Source organism: Callospermophilus lateralis, chromosome 2 (genome assembly GCF_048772815.1).
Source record: "Callospermophilus lateralis isolate mCalLat2 chromosome 2, mCalLat2.hap1, whole genome shotgun sequence".
Lineage (NCBI taxonomy): Eukaryota > Metazoa > Chordata > Mammalia > Rodentia > Sciuridae > Callospermophilus > Callospermophilus lateralis.
The window spans coordinates 212,063,594-212,082,143 of NC_135306.1; the positions used below are offsets into that span (position 1 = coordinate 212,063,594).

Sequence of the window (18,550 nt, forward strand, 5' to 3'; positions counted from 1 at the left end):
AAAATGCCAACTTGTACCACAATGAGACATTACTATGTTCCTAAGACTAAGGCAGAGAGCTGTAGCGATGGCGACTCTCCTGACCTGCTGTTGGGAGGGCAAATCCTCACACCATTTGGAAGTGATTGGATGAAAGTGCTCATGCCATGACCCAGCAAGGCCTTTCCCTTCTGTCCAGGTACAGAGAAACAGTGTATCTGCAGCAGTGCTATTTGCAGTAAGTAGGAAAAAAAAAAAAAAAAAATCAGACACATGGGGAGCATAAATCAGTGCTGGCTATTCACAGGATTGAGCACTCTGTTAAAATGAATAAATAACATTTTATCCATGTGGACAAAACTTGCCCTGGACTTTGTTGACCAGAAGAAACAACCAGCAGGAGGACACACACAGTTCACCACTTAAAACTGTGCGGCCTGTGTGGTGACCAGGCCGGGATCCCAGAGGCTGAAGCCGGAAGATTGTCCGTTCCAGGCCAGCCTCAGCAAATTATGAGACCCTGTCTCAAAAAATAAAAAGGGCTGGGGGTGGGGCTGAGGATGTGGCTCAAGCAGTAGCGCGCTCACCTGGCATGTGTGCGACCCGGGTTCGGTCCTCAGCACCACATACAAACAAAGATGTTGTGTCTGCCGAAAACTAAAAATGTAATTAAAATATTAAAAAAAAAAATTTAAAAAAAAAAAAAGGGCTGGGGGTGAGGGTCAGTGTAGAATGGCCACTGGTGGGACTGGTGTGTCTGATTGGGGAATGCTCATACACACCATAGAGTCTTACAGGATGTATAAGAGTGAGGGCCATTGATACAGCTCAGTGCCCACCTCTGGGGGCGGACTACCCGGTGGGGGAGAGGGCCTGCCGGGGCTTTGGACATGCTTTTAAGGTAGGGGATTAGTCATGGCGCTGGTTTTTTTTTTTTTTTAATTCTTGTATGTTTGTTCAGTAATGAAACTCACGTGCATCTGCCCATATACCAAAATCTTAGGAACGTGAACTGTAATAGGGTTAGGGTGCCGTCTTGTTTCTTGTACTAGTGTTTTCTGACACTTCTTCTAGAGTGTGTCATTCTTCTGTGGCAAAATGCTGTAAAAGAGTTATAGTGAGAGGGACGTATTATCTGTCTTGGAGCTGCGCAGGGAGGGACCGCCCCTCTGTGCCCAGGACTGCTCTCCTCCGGTTCGGAAAGCGTCCCCCTCCGTGCGGCCCATGTCCAGCAGAGAGCGCCAGAGAGGCCTGCCCCAGGCCATCCTGGTCCAGGCTCTCTCATCCCTGCAGCAGAGGCCTGTTCAATTTTACTCCTGGAGCCTACCTTCATCTCTGCTCACGAATGCATATTTTCCCCAAATCATGAGAATAGATTCACTAAGTTAAAATAATGATTTCCAATGTGTACACACATACCAGGAAAAGCCCACAGCTGCAGGTTCCCACAGGGCAGCCCGTGGGACTTTGAGCGCTGGAAACAGCTGGTCTGAACACCCACTGAGGACTTAGAATAAAAATAGACATGAGAAACGTCTTGTTAATAATCCAAGAAATGCTGATTGTATGTTCAAATAATATTTTGGACATACTGGCTTAAAATATACCATTGAAATTAATTTCATTTTTTTCTTTTAAAAACTTCATCACATCACATACTCGGCCCACACTGCATTTCTACTGGACAGCCCTGGCTGGAGAGAATGTTAGCAACAGCAAGATGCCAGTGAGGTTTCCCCATAGGGTGTAGAATCACAGCTTGTTTTGATATTACTGTTTTGCTTTCCCGTATTTTCAATTGTTCTAGTTTGAATTTGTAATACTTGTAAAATAGAATGAAAATGTTAAAGGAAACTACTTCCAGCCTTCTTTTTTAACTTTTTTTTTAGAAGTAGTTGTAGAAAAATAACACGTTTATTTTATTTATTTTTATGTGGTGCTGAAGACCGAACCCACGGCCTTGTGCCTGCTAGTCATGCACTCTACCGCTGAGCCACAACCCCAGCCCACGCCCACCCTTCTTGAAAGTGAGCTATTTGGGTGTCACTGGCCTGAGTTTTGCTGCACTGGGACAGAGTGCGAGGAGGTTCAGGCCACCATGTAACATGGGAGCAGGGAACTGAAGCTCCCAGCCCCAGTTCTTGGGCTCCCATGGGAGAAGCCAAGCAGGAGGACTCTGCCTAAGTGCAGAGCAGCAAGGCTCAAGCAGAGCACCCTGGGGGGGTGGGAGGGGCCCATCAGAGGACAACCAAGGAGAAGTGCGGCTTCCAGACTGAAGCTGTTCGACCTTTGCCAGGAGAACTGGAGTCGTCTTTACCAAGCAGATGCTTATCTGCTCCTTCAGGTGGGGAGTTTCTGACCTTATTTTGTCTGGAACTGTCATGGCAGCCATTCTATTCGGGGGGGGGGGTTCATCTACAAGTCAATCTTGTGTTAATCTGGGCTCTGGGGCCAATGTCTGGGCACACTTAGTGCACCTGCACTACAAAAGAAATTTCTATGGCTGCTGGTTGTGGTGGCATACACCTGTAATACCAGACACTCGGAAGACTGAGGCAGAAGGATCACAAGTTGAGGCCAGCCTCAGCAATTTAGTGACATCCCAAGGAACTTAGTGAGACACTATCTCAAAAAATAAAAAGGGCTGGAAGTGGCTCAGTGGTAAACGCCCCTTGGTTCAATCCCTGGTACCAAACCAAACCAACCAACCAACCAACCTGAGGCCGTAAGTCCTAACTGTACAATGACCTCAGTAGACCCTGCCAGGAATTAGCTTTACTTATCTTTTTTCCATGGCATATTTCTTAATTGACTCCCTTTATTTCCACTTGCCTATTCTCAGGGTTAGTACATGTGTTATTTTTCTACAAGTTATTTGATTTCTCATTTGCCTTAAAAGTAATTTAAAGAATCCTGTGACTCTGCCACGTTACTGGCTTGCATTCCACTGCTCATTACTAGACCTCACAACGGAACCTCCAGAACCTCTCCTCACTTTCCTCTGGCTTAGTTGATGCCATAAATTAAAAAGCAAACAAAACCTTGACAGCACAGTCTTTCCAGCTCCACAAGCTGTTGCAGTCAGTGGCGATTTTCAGTCTGTCAAAATTTCTTTTTCCCTGGGGCATTTCCTGTCTCCTAGCCCAGCCGGCCACTGGGAACTGTAGCTCCACTCCTACCTGCAAAATCCCCAGCTTTGTGCACCCTTCTGTATGCACCTTCCCTTCGACTCACAGGTATTTTTAAAGCAGCAATGACAAAAGTAGGACAGGAAAAGGACCCCCACACTCAGCAGCCTCTGGCCCACTCTGCCTGGAGCCTCACCTCCTGTGGTGTCTCATGAACACTTATGGGGGTTTCTGCCCTTAGCCCTAACTCTATTCCCTGTTACCAAGAGCTCCCCTAGGCAGACACCATAATCATACTGGTCCCGGAGCTAAGGAACAGGTCCTTGTTCTTGGTGTTGAAGATAAACACCTGAGGAACGCAAGGCAAGCTAGCAAGTATGGTTTATTTAAGAAAGTGATGGAGACAGACTTCTGTGAAAAGAAGGGCCCCAGAGCTGGGAGTCCACAGGAGGGGGTGGGTCTTGCTTTTTCATAGACCCCAGAACCCCTCTTTTAGTCATTGCCTTCTCTTTCTTCTCCGACTCTGTGCCTGGGAACTGGGAGGATGGAGTTAATAGCCAGGTGCAATTGAGGTTAGCAGTTGATAACCAGTCTCATCCTCTCTGTCCCCCCTCATTCATCATCTATGTAGACTGCCCGACCTTTACCCCTGCCTCAGCTTGCTAAGGAATGTGACATATCCTGTCTACTCAGGACAGGCTGGCTGCAGGATGATTGTTTTTTGGCAAAGAAAGCATGTGGGGTTCAGTATATGGACTAATTTTATAGAATTATTCTCTTAACTTTGTGTGTCCACCATCCTCATCTATTTGTCCCCTTCCAATAAAATGAAGGGATGCCATAGCAAAACCATCCCAAAGCTCTCTATTTCAAGAAACATGTATCTTGAGGGGCTGGGGGTGTCACCCCCCTCGACAAGGGTACACAGGAGACCAGCCTGTGTCTCTGAGACACCAGCTGTGGGAACCGCCCTCTGACAGAGGTAGTGAAGCGCACTAGACCAGCTAGTGTCTCCTGGGCTGAGTGAGAGGGTAAGTATTGCGACGCGGCCTGCCACCCAACCTGGCCCATAATCACACCGAGTCAGGAGATGAGTCAACCATGAAGGTGCAACAATCTCAACTTTATTGTGTCAGGGACAAGGTTATATAGTGAGAGGAGTAAGAGACATTAGCAAAAACCAATAAGGAGCAGTTACGTTACTGTCACTAAGGGACCTAGGCAGATTTCAGATTAAACCTTTAGGTGGGACTAAGGTCAAAAGCCCGCGAACGCCAATCCAGCCAGGTCACATATAGGGAAATGCTAACCCATGAGGGCTGCCTCAGTCAACACCCAATAATGGCCGCGGTTCCGAGGGAGGTAAAAGGTCCCAACAGCGGGCATGAGAGAGGGGCTGGATGGGAAGAGGGGGAGATGAGGAATCGAGACTGCCCCGCTGTCAAGGCTGGATCAGGAAGACCAAGTCTGCTTGGCTGGGCCAGGACCCACCAGAAGGGCAAGAGTGGTTCCCTCTGGGGGATGAAGAGGGGGAGGTGGAACTGCTTCTGTCTTCCAAAGTCCACGTGGATGAATGGGTCAGCTAAGATTGAAGAGCAAACTTGTGAGGAACCCCAAGTGGCCCCTGAACTTGGGGTCCTGTGGCTTTAGCGACTCTCCCTACTGCTGGACTTCTCAGCAGGTCCTTCCTGTCCCCATGGGTGTCACCAAAAGAAGCTAGACAGCTTCTGGGCGATATTTGAAATGACTTCTTCACATTATGAGAATACCAACAAACAAACCCGAGACTCTCTGACATAACCTAGGGCTGTATTCACTAACTTTGGGGACTGAGGGCTGAATCTCGGGGTGCTGTACCACAGAGCTTCATCCCAAGTCCTGACTTTTTTTTTTTTTTTTGGTACCAGGGATTGAACTCAGGAGCACTCGACCTCTGAGCCACATCCCCAGCCCTATTTTTGCATTTTATTTAGAAACAGGGCCTCACTCAGTTGCTTAGTGCCCACCATTGCTGAGGCTGGCTTTGAACGTACATCCTCCGGTCTCAGCCTCCCAAGCTGCTGGGATTACAGGCGTGGCCACCGCGCCCGGCCCCAGCCCTGACTTTTTTCTGGGACGGGCGGGATCTCGCTGCGTGGCGGAGGTGGCCCTCCCCCAGCCGACGTGACTACAGGCAGCGCCTCCACGCCACCGAGCCGGGGGAACCAGGACCTTGGGGCAGTTTTCCGCCCACTAATTCTGGTGGAGGCGGGCCCAGCAGTCGCGCCTGCGGCATCCGTCGGGGGTCCACGGTGAGTGCGGAGATCCCCAACACGACACAGCCAAACAGCGCCGGCCACAGCTCCCTCGGCTCCACTCCCCCCGGGCCTCCTCAGCACTTCCTTGGGTGCAGCGCCCCGAGGCCACCCGGAACGCGGGAACCGCCGGCCGCCGGGAGCCGGGCGGGGCGCCGAGACCCCGCCTCCCCCGCCGTGACCCCGCCCCTTGGTCTGGCCCCGCCCCCTAGGCCTGGCCCACTGCTACAGCGAGGCCGGCCGCCGCCCTGAGCGGCTCGGCCCTGCCCCCGAGGCTCGGCTCCGCCCCGCCAGCCGGCTGCGCGGTCCTCGGGAGACCTCGCCCCAGTCGGCCGTTCCGCCTGCTCCTGTCAGAGTCGGCAGTGTCGCTCTCAGCCCCGGCAGCCCGCGGTCGTCTCCAGGTCAGTCCCCACGCGCTGCGTCACCCCGTGGCCAGTGTGACGCCCGGCTAGCTCAGGCGGCCCTGCCCCGCGCCGGCCTCAGCCGGGCGTCCTGTGGATGCGCGCCGGGCGCCACTGCGGTCCTAGCGACCCGGCGCGACTCGCACTCCCCGGGCGGAGCGGCGGGGAGGAGGGGCCGGGAGAGGCGGTTTCCGGCGGTTTCCGGCGCGCCCCAGGACCTCGTCGCGCCGGTGCGTACCGCGGGGCACGCTGGGAGCCCGGGAGGGGCTGGCGGGCGCGCCTGCGTGGTCCGCCTCTTCGCGGGTGGGGACCTCGTGACGGTTGGTGTCTCCGAGCTACGCCAGCAGGCCTGGCGCAGCCTGTCTGCCTCCCCTCAGTCAAGCGACCCTTGATTTTATTCTCTCGAAAGAAGCGGCATTTCTGGTTTCTCGGCTCTCCGAGAACGGCAGGGTCGTGAGGGGCTCGGGTGGCGCCGCCTCGCACGGTGGGGACTCGGGGGGCAGCTCAGGTGCGGAGGAGAGGCAGGTAACCGAGACCGCCCTCTTGGGGCCGCGGGGAGGGCTGTAGCCTGACAGAAGCTGAGGCTCCAGGCACTTTGTACCCGCCAGGTGTCGGCGCCTGGGCCGCGACCGCTGGTGGGGTGTGGCAGCATTTCAGGAGGCCCCTCTCTCGGGTAGAAGAAAGCTTGGAACCTCAAGATAACTTGGCCACCTGTACAGTTCGGTTGAATCAGTTGAATACAAACGGACTGATTGCACAATAATGCGGCCATTGGAAGTAACATCGTATACGTACTTTTTATTTTTTGGTGCTGTAAATTTAACCCAGGAGCGCTTACATCTGAGCTCCATCCCCAACCCTTTTTATTTTTTATTTTCAGACAGTTGCTGAGGTTGGCCTCGATCTTGTAATCCTCCTGCCTCAGCCTCCCAAGTCGCTGGGATTATAGGCATGCATCACAATGCTGGGCAGTATACATGTTTTTCAGTTTTTTTTTTTTTTTTGTACCCAGGATGGAGCCCAGGGGTGCTTACCACTGAGCCACAACCCACAGCCCGTTTTTGTATTTTATTTAGAGACAGGATGTCCTTGAGTTGCTGAGGCTGGCTTTGAATTAACTATCCTCCTGCCTTAGCCTCCCGAGCCCCTGGGATTACAGGTCTGTGGTCACCACTTCTGAGTAGAGATTTATTGTAGAAGTTGCAACAAGTGTTAATTTCCTAGCTGCTCTGATAAAGTTGCCACGTATTTGTTATTTTATAGTTCTGGAGGTCAGAAGTTCAAAATGTACTAGGGGCTTACAATCAAGGTGTGTGTGTATGCAGGGGGATGTTCTGATTCCTTGTGTAAGCTTCAAAGGAGAATCAGTTTGTTGGCCTTAATCAGTGTCTTAAGACTCTGCCTCCCTCCAGTTTTAAACCCCAGTTTGTAGTGCCCTTGTGATCACTCTGGGCCCACTCAGATAAATCAGGGCGATATTCCCCTCTCAACATCAGCCTTAAAATTGCTGCACCTCTTTAGCCCCAGCATCTCTGGATACTGAGGCAGGAGGATCACAAGTTCAGGGCCAGCCTGGACAGTTTAGCAAGAGCCTCTCTCAAAATAAAAAGGGCTTCATGTGGCTAGTGGTTCAGTCCCCAGTCCTGTCCCACACACAAAAAACAGAAGTTGGTTGGACACCGGGCGCCCAGAGGCTCACTGAGTCCTTCACTCACCCGTTTCCTCAGCTCTCACTCTCAGGCTGCAGAAGCCTCTGCTAGGAGCCAGCAGTACCTTGCTTTCCTGCATCAACCGGGGGAGAGGTGCTCCCTGTCTTCACTGATGGCCCTGAGCACCAGGCAGGTGCTGGACACACCGTGGGCCTGCTCTCTGGGGGGATACTGGAAGGGTGTGTGTGCTCTCTGTCCAGCCTCCTGCTTTGCCTGGAACCCAGTAGGTGGGCCTTGGCTATGGACACCCAGAGAACTATAGCAACACGTGTTGGCTGGCCTAGCCAAAAAATTTTCCCCCCAGTTGAGTAGCTTTTCACCTTATAACCCCAAAGAACTGACCCTCCCAGTCCTCTGGTCAGTTCCTGGCTCCTGATTCCTGGGACTCTGTGCTACCCTGGAACCCTGAAGTTAGTTGAGGTCTGCAGTGAGCATGGAGCCTGATGACTTCTCCAGCCGCTCCCTTGTCAGCTCGCTCCTTCTTTCAGACCTGCCTGGGCTGGCCCGGAAGCCTTGCCTGGCCTTTTTGTGGTACCAGACTGCCTTATTAAACTCCTTGAGGACTGAGAGACCTGGAATAGTGCCCTCCACTGTCGGTGCGCAGTGAAGAGTTGGATGGATGAATGCCTGTGCCTTCTAACAGTGTGCAGCCATCTCTGAGGAGATGGCCTGTTTCCCTAGCAGTTCACTTCCCTAAGCGGTTCATGCCCACATGAGTTTTTTCAAACATCACAAGTGTTTTGCATGTTAAAAAAACTGTACCTCGCTGGGCACTGTGGTACATGCCTGTAATCCCAGCAACTCAGGAGGCTGAGGTCCTCAGCAATTTAGCAAGATGCTCTCTTAAAATAAAAAGAACTGGGAATGTAGGTGAGTGGTAAAGGGCCCCTGGTTCAATATCCAGTACCCTCCAGAGAGTAAAAGCCAAGCCAGTGTGCCCTTGTGGCTCTCCCCAGGCCAGTCAGCATTGTTGTGACTGGCAAGAGTTGGGAGTATGTTACAAAATCATTCAGCCGTTTTCCTCCAAGAGACTTAGGTTGGGTCTGTGTTTGCATCCCAGCCCTTTCCCATGCTGAGGCTGGAACCCAGGACCTTTGAATGGTAGCACTCTACCAGGAGGTTTGGTGACATACCCGGGGCTTCCTAGGGGACCCAGGCAGGACCGGTTTTGCTCATGTGCTCTGAGCAGCAAGCGGGGTTCAGTCAGGGCTCCTCATTGAGATGCTGTGTGACCAGGGTGTCCCCTGCCCTTGCTCAGTCTCCCCTGCTGCAGGCCTGTGTGCCACGACCCATGGCAACCCCCAAGTTGGCTCCCAGGTGCTCCACCCTGCTCTGGCCTGACCCAGCCCCAGGGAAGGGGCAGGACAAGGCCACTTGTGCCCGACACTGGCGGCAGAGGGGAAGACCCTCGGGACCTCACAGACCACATCATCCTGTAGTCACAGCCTTTGGGAAGGGCGCTGGGCTCTGCCTCTTGGGGAGAGAGCCCCTCGAGAACCCTGGCCCCACCCTTCCCTGCACTGGAAGCCCAGCATGAGCCGCGTCTTCCAGGAGCCCTCTGGTGTCCCTGCTGCTCCAGCTGGCCTGCTTGGCAGAGCTCAGGGAATGTGTGGTCCACGGGTGACTCCCCCTTCCCCTTCTTCCCCAGACGTAGGGGTGCTGTAGGTGCCAGGTCCTCTAGGCTTCAGGAGCACCCTTCAGTCAGTGATACCCTTGTGTTTTCAGGCTGTGACCTGCCTCTGTTCCAGCCTGAGCAGGGCCTGGGAGGGGCAGAGGAGGTGCCCTGGCCTGTCCTGGAGTCATGGAAGCTGTTGTCCTAGGGCTGCTGGGGGAGGCTTCACCCACTGCTGTGTTTGGGCAGCTTCCACCCTGGACCCTGCATCTTGGAGGGCTCTGGCTTTGTGGACAGCTTGGCAGTCCTGCCTGTTCCGAGAGAACAGGAAGCCAGCTGAGCCCCCTTCTGGGGTTTCCACCCCCTCCCACCATCCTTGCTCAGGTGAATAAGAGGCAGGGGCTTCCCAGCCCACACTTGCTGTCCTGCTTCTCCTGAGCAGGAGGTGCCAACTGTGGCTGTAGGCTGAGAGGTGAAACACATCTGCATCCCACAGCCGCGTCCCCAAGCTCTGCTGCTTGGGGTGGCCTTTGCCAATAGATACACATCTGCTCCTGGAGAATGAGCAGGTGGAAATTTTGAGGGAAGAAGGCAGAGAAAGCACCTGCTGGAGAGGCTGGAGCCCTTCTGGAAACGTCCGCCTCCAGGGTTCTGTGTGGACTCTTCCTGCTAACAGGGTCTCTGGTCGGCCAGGCCTTGGGAATCTGCGAGGGTTCTCTCTCCTCTTTCTTTTGCCCAGACGACACTGCAGCCCACCATGAGTCTTGACATCCACTGTGAGCAGCTGAGTGATGCCAGGTGGACAGAGCTGCTCCCCCTGATCCAGCAGTACCAAGTGGTCAGGTAGGGCAGCCGCCTGCTTGCTGGCGGTGCACTTGGGCATGCTGTGCTTGGGAGGCTGCTGTTCGTGGGGGTGAAGGTGCTTGATAGTTCTGGGAGGCGTGAAAGGCTGTCCTGTGGGTTTCCCAGCCCTGGGCGTCAGCTCAGTGGTACAGCACTTGCCGAGCACGTGGGTTCCGACCCAGCACCACAAACAAAGAAAAAGAAGAAAAAGTTTTTCTACACGAACCCTCACAGGCTTGAGTGGATGGCAGGTGTGGTGTGCGTTGGGGGCAGTGGCTGATGCACTAGGTGGCCCGGAACCTGGGCTCTAGGCCCCTCTCCGTCCTCAGGCAAGGTGCAGTGAGGCTTGGTGGCTGTGCTGCCCCTGCCACGCTCTGTCCTCAGCTTCCACTCACCCAGGTGCCTCAGGCTCACAGTTGAGGCAGGCACCCGCTTGGTCTGTTTGTAGCTGTTATCAGAGACGGTTTTAGATAGCCTTCTTCCTGCTTCCCCTGATGACCTCGTCTCATGGAAACTGTCACACTGCCCAGCATGTCCCACCAAGGACAAGCCCAGGCACCAGCTTTGTACCCGCATCCTTTTCCCTCTGGGTTGCCCAGGATCCCACACGCCTTTGTCTCCTGACCCCCGCCCCCGCCAGGCCCTACCCTCCCTTTGTGCTGGTGATCTGCCTTGTGAGCCCCAAGGCACCCTCTGGCTTGTCTGTGGGCTTCTCGTGGTGGACCAGCTTCTCATGGTGGTCACACATTGGCAAGACACAGGAAAGCTGTGGGCCCTGCTGCTTATTGTGTCACCTCTGGTTGCGCAGAGCAGAGTTCTGCCCAGACCCACTTCTCTCGGGTCCACAGGTGGCCCTGTTGCCTTGCTGCAGCCCTTATATCTGCCAGCTGTTATTTCGGGGAAGAAATTGGGGTGGTCTTGGCATCGTGCCCATGCCATGGGCTTTGCTCAGCCCCTCAGTTGACCTTGCTGTCCCTCTGGCCTCCCGTGCCAGCTCTGCGTGGGGGATTCCAGGGTTGGTCCCTGCAGAAGGTGTGGGGGGCACAGCATGCCCAGTATCTATGACCATTCCTATTTTTAGTTCCTTTTCGTGCTGTGGAGTGGGCCCAGTGGTACTCCCATCATTGATCTACACCCCCAGCCCTTTTTATTTTTGTTTTATTTTTTTGGTTCAGGGGATTGAACTCGAGCACTCAACCACTGAGCCACATCCCCAGCTCTGTGTTGTAGTTTATTTCGAGACAGAGTCTCACTGAGTTGCTTAGTGCCTTGCTTTTGCTGAGGATGCTTTGAACTGGAGATCCTCCTGCCTCCTGAGCCGCTGGGATACAGGCATGTGCATCGGTGTCGGGCCCTTTTTTTACTTGTTATTGAAGACAGTATCTCACTCAGTTGCCTGGTTGTGTCGGGCCCTTTTTTTTACTTGTTATTGAAGACAGTATCTCACTCAGTTGCCTGATTGCTGTCTGCCTCAGCCTCCGAGTTGTTGGGGTCCCGGCACGTGCAGCCATACCCGCCCACTCCTATTTTGGGTTCCCTGAGGTGTTCTGGCATTAAGTGAACATTCCTACCTGCCCCTTTGCATTTTATCTTCCGAAGGTCTTGCTAAGTTGCTGAGGTTAGTCTCCAACTTGCTTCTGCCAACCTAGCCTTCTGAGTGGCTCTGGTGACAGTGTGTGCCACCATGCCTGGCTGTTTCATGTTTAAACATCCTGGCCGTGACTTTTTTTTGTGTGTGTGTGTGCTGGGGATTGAACTCAGGAGCACTCGACCACTGAGCCACATCCCCAGCCCTATTTTGTATTTATTTGAGTTGCCTAGTGCCTTTGCTGTTGCTGAGGCTGGCTTCGAACTTGTGATCCTCTTGCCTCGGTCACCTGAGCACTGGGATTACAGGCATGCGCCACCGCGCCCGGCCTTGACTACTTTTTGACTTCTTGGCCACTGATGGCTCTCAGCCTGTGGCATGAGATGGTCTTTGGGCCTGAGGCTGGCTCCACCCCGTGTGACCCAGGGATCCCATTCACAGGCTGGATGACTGTGGCCTCACTGAGGTGCGGTGCCAGGACATCAGCTCTGCACTTCGGGTCAACCCTTCCCTGACAGAGCTCAGCCTGCGTACCAATGAGCTGGGTGACGCCGGGGTGCATCTAGTTCTCCAGGGCCTGCAGAGCCCCATCTGCAAGATCCAGAAGCTGAGGTGAGGCCAGGGCACAGCCCAGCCCACGTAGGGTGGGGCCTGGAGTGGGCATCCAGGTGGTGGGGTATGGAGAGCCACCAGAGGCCCCAGCAACACTCCCAGCTCTAGCCAGAGGCACACGAGAGATGGCTGCCTGGTGCTGGGACAGGTTGCCCTGGGCTCATGCCAGGCCCAGGTCCTGCGTGAGGGTCTGGCACACCTGTATCGGGGGCCCCCTGCAGCACTTCTGTGCCCTGCCTCCCTCAAGGTGCTGCTGGGACTTGGCAGGCATGGGGGCTGAGGGTTCATGGGGGCCGCTGACAGTGGTGTGTTCCAGCCTCCAGAACTGCTGCCTGACGGAGGCTGGCTGTGGGGTCCTGCCTGGCGTGCTGCGCTCCCTGTCCACCCTGCGAGAACTGCATCTCAACGACAACCCTCTGGGGGACGCAGGCCTGCGGCTGCTCTGTGAAGGGCTCCTGGACCCCCAGTGCCATCTTGAGAAGCTGCAGTGAGTCTGTGCCCTGCCTGGCCCTGCACCCCCAGCCAGGCGTGTCCCAAGCCCTGGCAGCCTGTCCTTGCTGAGACCCGCCTGTGTGGTGGCCTCAGGAGGCTTCAAGGCAGGACTTGGGCTCCAGGGGCTTGCGGTGCCCCTCTTCTCGGATGTCGGCTCTTCTTTGAAAGGGGCTGGCAGATTCCTGCCAAGTCTGGGGATGAGGTGCTCTTAAGTGTGACCATGGCCAAGCAGGTAGCCCTGCCTATTGGGGATGGTTTCTTCCTGGAGCCTGGGAGATCCCTGAGTTTGAAGTGGGGCACTTGGTCATGAGGATTTTTCCCAAAGGAGTGTGGTATGCACACAGGCTAGAGGCACTGGGAACCCACTGTTCCCGAACAGCAGCTAGAGACAAGTTCTCAGCACCCCAGCCCGATGCCAAGGGGGAAGGCTGAGGGGGGGATGGGGGGACAAGACACCTGCACCCTTGTGCCTCGCTAACACACTGCCCCTGGGCCGGCTGTGGCTCTGTGGAGGGTGGACTGAGACCCTGCGTGTGTACAGGCTGGAGTACTGCAACCTCACGGCCGCCAGCTGTGAACCTCTGGCCAGGGTGCTCAGGGCCAAGCCTGACTTCAAGGAGCTCACAGTGAGCAACAATGACCTGCAGGAGGCTGGCATCCAGATGCTCTGCCAAGGCCTGAAGGATTCTGCCTGCCAGCTGGAGATGCTCAAGTATGCAAGGCGCTGGGCTCTGCCTGGTTGGGCTGGGTGGGGCCGGACTCCAGGGCTCCCCTCAGGCATGTACCCTGTCCCCAGGTTGGAGAACTGCGGTGTCACAGCGGCCAACTGTAAGGCTCTGAGTGCCGTTGTGGCTTCCAAGGCTTCGCTGCAGGAGCTGGACCTGGGCTGCAACAAGCTGGGTGACGAGGGCATCGCAGAACTGTGCCCAGCGCTGCTGCGTGCCAGCAGCAGGCTTAGGACCCTCTGGTGAGCAGGCTGCCCCGTCTCCCCCTGAGGGGCAGTTGGGGCGCTCACTGGGGCCATAAGCTGTGTGGTGGGCGAGATCCGTCCTTCATGGCATGGATGCCCCTCTAGGCTCTGGGAGTGTGACATCACCGCAGAGGGCTGCAAGGACCTCTGCCGTGTCCTCAAGGCCAAGCAGAGCCTCAAGGAGCTCAGCCTGGCTGAAAACCAGCTGGGGGACGAGGGTGCCCGGCTGCTGTGCGAGAGCCTGCTGGAGCCTGGCTGCCAACTGGAGTCGCTGTGGTGAGCAGGAACGCACCCTGGGCCGGGACAGCAGGGGCCTGAGCTGAGCAAGGCGTGGGGAGAGGCCTGTGGCTCCAGGGAGTGGGGTGACATGAATGGGACAGTGCTGGGACCGAGGTGTGGATACACATCTGGGAGGACCAGGCAGGAGAGTGGGGGTGAGCTGCCCAGAAAATGGGTGGTGTTTTGGGGGACATCTCTGCTGGAGTGCACATGGGAGGGATTACAGGAAGGGGCTCTGGAGAGTGGCCTTGGGCCAGCCCCAGCCAGCCAGGCCTTGTCCCTTCCATTTCCACAGGGTCAAGACCTGCGGCCTCACAGCTGCCTGCTGCCCCTACTTCCGCTCGGTCCTGGCCCAGAGCAAGTTCCTCCTGGAGCTGCAGATCAGCAGCAACCAGCTGGGCGATGCAGGTGTGCAGGAGCTCTGCCAGGGCCTGAGCCAGCCGGGCGCCGTGCTGCGGGTACTCTGGTGAGTGCCAGTGCGTGTACCGGGCTGTGGGTGCATCTCTGGCTGGCTTGGTTCTCCCCCTAATCCTGACCGTCAGAGCTCTGAGTCCCATGGCTGCCTAGGCTCTGGCCCAGCCATCTGGTAATGGTGGAAGCATTGTCCACCCTCTGCAGGACCCCCTGGGGGTCATCTTCCCAGGCTCCCTCCATTTGGTTGAGCACATTTCAGCAGCTTCCCAAGAAAGGGTCCTGTGGAAGCAGCCTGAGGAGGCCATGTGTCCTGCTCTGGTCACTCTGCTTAGGTTCTAGGCAACATGTTTCTCTGTCACTCTGGCTTTCAGGACAGGCACTGCTGTCCTGCTTTCCCTGCAGATCTGCCTTGTCTTCACGGCAAGCTTTGAGAGATCAGTGTCTGTTCTGGAGTTGGGTGTCCTTGGTCCTGGAAGGGCGCTGTATGTTGGTGCTCTCTCCTCTAATTCCTTCTCTTTGGAGCGCCTGGCAGTCATCCCTTAGGTCTCTTGGGCTCATGTTCCCATTCCCTGTAATATCTTCTTTCTAGTTTTCTTATTTTGGGAGTTTTCTCCTTTTCTAGCTGAGGGATTGGACCTGGTGCTCTACAAACTAAGCTACACCCCAGCCCTCTGTATTAGCTGCTAAGTTGTGGAGTCTGGCCTCGGACATGCCATCGTCCTGCCTCAGCCTCCAGAGTGGCTGGGATTGTGGGCATGTGCCACTGCATGTGGCTCTACAAAGACTTGGGTTTCTGCTTTTAGGTTTCTGTTTGTTGCTGATTTTCTGTTTGTGCTTCCCGTGGGCAGCTCTCCTTGGGTGCTGGTCATCCTGGACCAGGCACTGGCTGGAGGGTGGGATGGGCAGCCTGAACAGCAGTCCTTCAGTCTCCCGCCCAGGGGATGCCATCCTGGAGCCAGGTGGAGAGGAGCTTGGTCTTGTGCTGGGAGACGTGGGCCTGCCTTGGCTGTTGGCAAGTGGGGTCCCATCTGCTGCCTGGGGAGGCAAGCCTGGCTGGTTCCTTGATTTGATGAGGTTTGTCAGGGCTGTGCCTTCACCAGCCTCCCTTGGGGCATCCGTGTTTCTGGGGTGGGTGCTAGGTCTGTCCCACTGCATCCCATTTCTTTGAACCTACAAGCCTCTGTCCACCCATCACCTTGTCCCAGTTCTCCTGTGCAGCCCCCTGGCCTTGGTACTGACTCCTCTGACCTAGTGGGCTCTGGTGCCAAGGTGCCAATGTGCATCTCTCCATCCTTTTTTGGGGCATCTGCCCAGGACCTGCTCAAGGCTGGGACTTGGGAACAGCTCCACCCAGAGTCCTGGTCTGTGGGCCAGGGCACACTGGGCATGCCTGTCCTGAACGCTGCCTGTGCCCCTGCTCAGGCTAGGCGAGTGCAACGTGACCGACAGTGGCTGTGACACCCTGGCTACGGCTCTGCTGGTCAACCGCAGCCTGCGGGAGCTGGACCTGAGCAACAACTGCGTGGGGGATCCTGGCATACAGCGGCTGGTGGAGAGTCTCCGGCAGCCTGGCTGTGTCTTGGAACAGCTGGTGTAAGTGGCCAAGTGCTAGGGGGACTGGGGCTCAGGAGCAGCGGGGGAAGGCCGGGCGGTGGGTGCTCTGGTTCACTCCCTCCTTTCTGCCCACGTGCAGCCTGTATGACATCTACTGGACTGAGGAGATGGAAGAGCAGCTGCGGACCCTGGAGGAACACAAGCCCTCCCTGAGGGTCATCTCCTGAGTTCCTGCTTGCAGTTTATGAAATCTACCTGGACACCGCATCCTCAGTCCATCCTGGGGCTCTTACTCCTGGTGTCCTGGCTTTGACTGGGAAGAAATGCCCTAACCCACTACTTCAGCAAGAGAGCTTGAGACCCTGCATAGTTATTAAAGCACTTGTTGGCAGGAGGATCCTTGTCCTTCCTTGTGGGTCCTGTGTGGCTCGCAGCTGCTGAGAATGCCCTGTTCACACACAGTGCCCTGAGCAGGGCACAGGCTGCCAAAGGCCCCACAGACTAGGTAGCCAGGCCCGGCCCAGGAATGTCGCCCTTGCTTCACCATGTTTGTTGTCACCAAGAAGCCCGAGTCCTGCCCACATCGAGGGGATCTGGCACGGGCACTGTTGAGATCCCAGGGGGGCTAGGTGTGCTCAGTGGAAGAGCAAAGCCTGGCAGGGGTCAGACCTTGGGTTTGATCTCTAATGTTACAGAAGAAAGAAGGAAGTAAGTCCCAAGAGAAAGAAGTCCCTCAAGATGCCAAGCACAGTGGCACAGCCCTTGAGGCCAGCCTTGGCAACTTACCAAGACCCTCTCCCCAAAAAGGCCTGGGGATGCAGCTCAGTGGTAGCACATTCCTGTACCAAAAGAAATTCACCCTCCCAGCTGAAGAAATCCTAGGAGCTTTCTCAGTGAATTAAAGTCGCATTACCTGGGGAAGCCGAGAAACAGCCGGCTGGCTGGAAACAGGCGTGTGCAGGCCAGAGGTGGCAGAGCAGAGCAGCTCTGCCTCCAGCATCACTTCTGCCTGGTCTGTGGCCATGTGAGTGTGGGGGGAATCTCCAGCTTGGGCAGCTTGAGGCAGCGCCCATGCTGGTGTCCATCAGATGGTGCAACTCCCAAGAGCAACACCATACAGAAAACAGGAGTGGATGTGTCTCCAAGGAGCCAAACAGGACAAAGCCTCTTGCCTCACAAGGCTTCAAGTGTGGCTGCTGGCTGCACAGACCAGCTCCTGGCACCCTCAGCCATTCCTGCAATGCACCTTTTCATGTACTCCATTTTTAGTTTTCAAAGGTCAGCATTGTCCACAACTTGGTGTGGTGGCTTGTCTTCACATCACTTCAATATGTAGGTACAGACTGTATTTCCCTAATTTTGACTCCATGCAGACACACTTCCACAATACTGTGTAAGCATTGTGTGTTGCCAAAATAAAAGCAAAGAGTTCTTTCTGAACATCTGCATTTCTGGAAGATATCTAGGCTCTTCGGGCAACTGCATGTACAGCGGATTTCCACTATGGTTTGTGAATGATTTGGCTAAGAGGAGGCTGAGGCAGGAAGATGGCAAATTTGAGGCCAGCCTCAGCAACTTACCAAGAACCTGCCTCTTACATGACTTTTTAAAAAGGGCTGCAACATACTTCAGTGGTAGGAGCATTCACCTCACATGTGCAAGACCCTAGGTTCAAGTTCCAGTACCAAAAAAAAAAAAATCCCCTTTAAAATGTAAACATAGGCCAGGTGCAGTGATGCATGCCTGTAATCCCAGCGACTTGGGAGACAGGAGACTCTCAAATTGGAGGCCAGCCTCAGCAACTTAGTCCTGTCTTAAAATGAAAATAAAACGTGATGGAGATGTAGCTCAGTGGTGGAGTATACCTGGGTTAAGTCCCTGGTACTGAAGAAGGAAAAAAGGCTTAAGATTTTTTCTTGGGGGGGAGAGGGTGGTGCACAGTTGCATACTCTCACCAAACTACACCCCCCATTTTGTATTTTCTTTAGAAACAGGGCTTCATTGAGTTGCTTAGCACCTCACTTTTCCTGAGGATGGCTTTGAACTTGTGATCTTCCCGCCCCAGGCTTCTGGGATTCCAGTGTGTGCCACTGCACTTAGTTTAATCTTCTGGGATTTAATACCTCAGGAGCCTGCTCTCAGATGCCGGTGGTCTGCTTGGCTCTGCTGTCTGACAAGCCATGTGTGGGCTGGGAACCCTTGCAGGGTTTCTGTAAAGAAGCTGCACCCCCTGCGCCCCCCCCCCCCCGGGCTAGGCCACTCCTGCAGCTTTAGGCCTTGGAACTGCTGGCCCTGATATTCCCACTGAGCCTGACCCCACTTGACCCGGTGCCCAGATTGTCAGCTCTCACTGCTGCCTCCTGGGTAGGACAGTGGGCCCTCAATTCCAGCTGGCCAGAGGTGACCCACCCTGACCATGTTGAGACAGGGAGACTGCTCATGTGGTCTGTGGGACACCTGACTGGGAAGCATTTTGGGATTGCTACTATAAAACCCTTTAAGGTGCCCGGGATCTGTGACTTCCCCCAGACATCAGGGCTCCTGGAGAGATGTGGCCGGAGCCTCCTGCAGCCCCAACAGTGAAGAGGTGCAGAGCTGGGGGGGCTGTCCAGGGCAGCGGTCAACACTGGTGCAGGGAGCATTGGGGGACGGAGGTTTATCACAGGTCCGGGTGG

General features: G+C 55.2%; 1 protein-coding gene across 4 annotated transcripts; it reads left to right on the forward strand.

Moving 5' to 3' along the window:
- Positions 1-5,375: 5,375 nt before the first annotated feature.
- On the forward strand, positions 5,376-16,270 carry Rnh1 (ribonuclease/angiogenin inhibitor 1). 4 transcript variants are annotated; one of them, XM_076847849.2, is made up of 10 exons: positions 5,376-5,398; positions 9,863-9,966; positions 11,996-12,166; positions 12,483-12,653; positions 13,200-13,370; positions 13,455-13,625; positions 13,734-13,904; positions 14,203-14,373; positions 15,744-15,914; positions 16,015-16,270. In XM_076847849.2, the coding sequence occupies exons 2-10, from the start codon at positions 9,881-9,883 to the stop codon at positions 16,100-16,102; spliced, it is 1,371 nt and encodes a 456-aa protein (XP_076703964.1). In that variant the 5' UTR covers positions 5,376-5,398; positions 9,863-9,880; the 3' UTR covers positions 16,103-16,270. The 4 variants fall into 4 exon arrangements, with proteins under 4 accessions (XP_076703964.1, XP_076703962.1, XP_076703965.1 ...); XM_076847847.2 differs by lacking the exon at positions 5,376-5,398 and adding an exon at positions 5,625-5,802; XM_076847850.2 differs by lacking the exon at positions 5,376-5,398 and adding an exon at positions 5,850-6,032.
- The last annotated feature ends 2,280 nt before the right edge of the window (positions 16,271-18,550 follow it).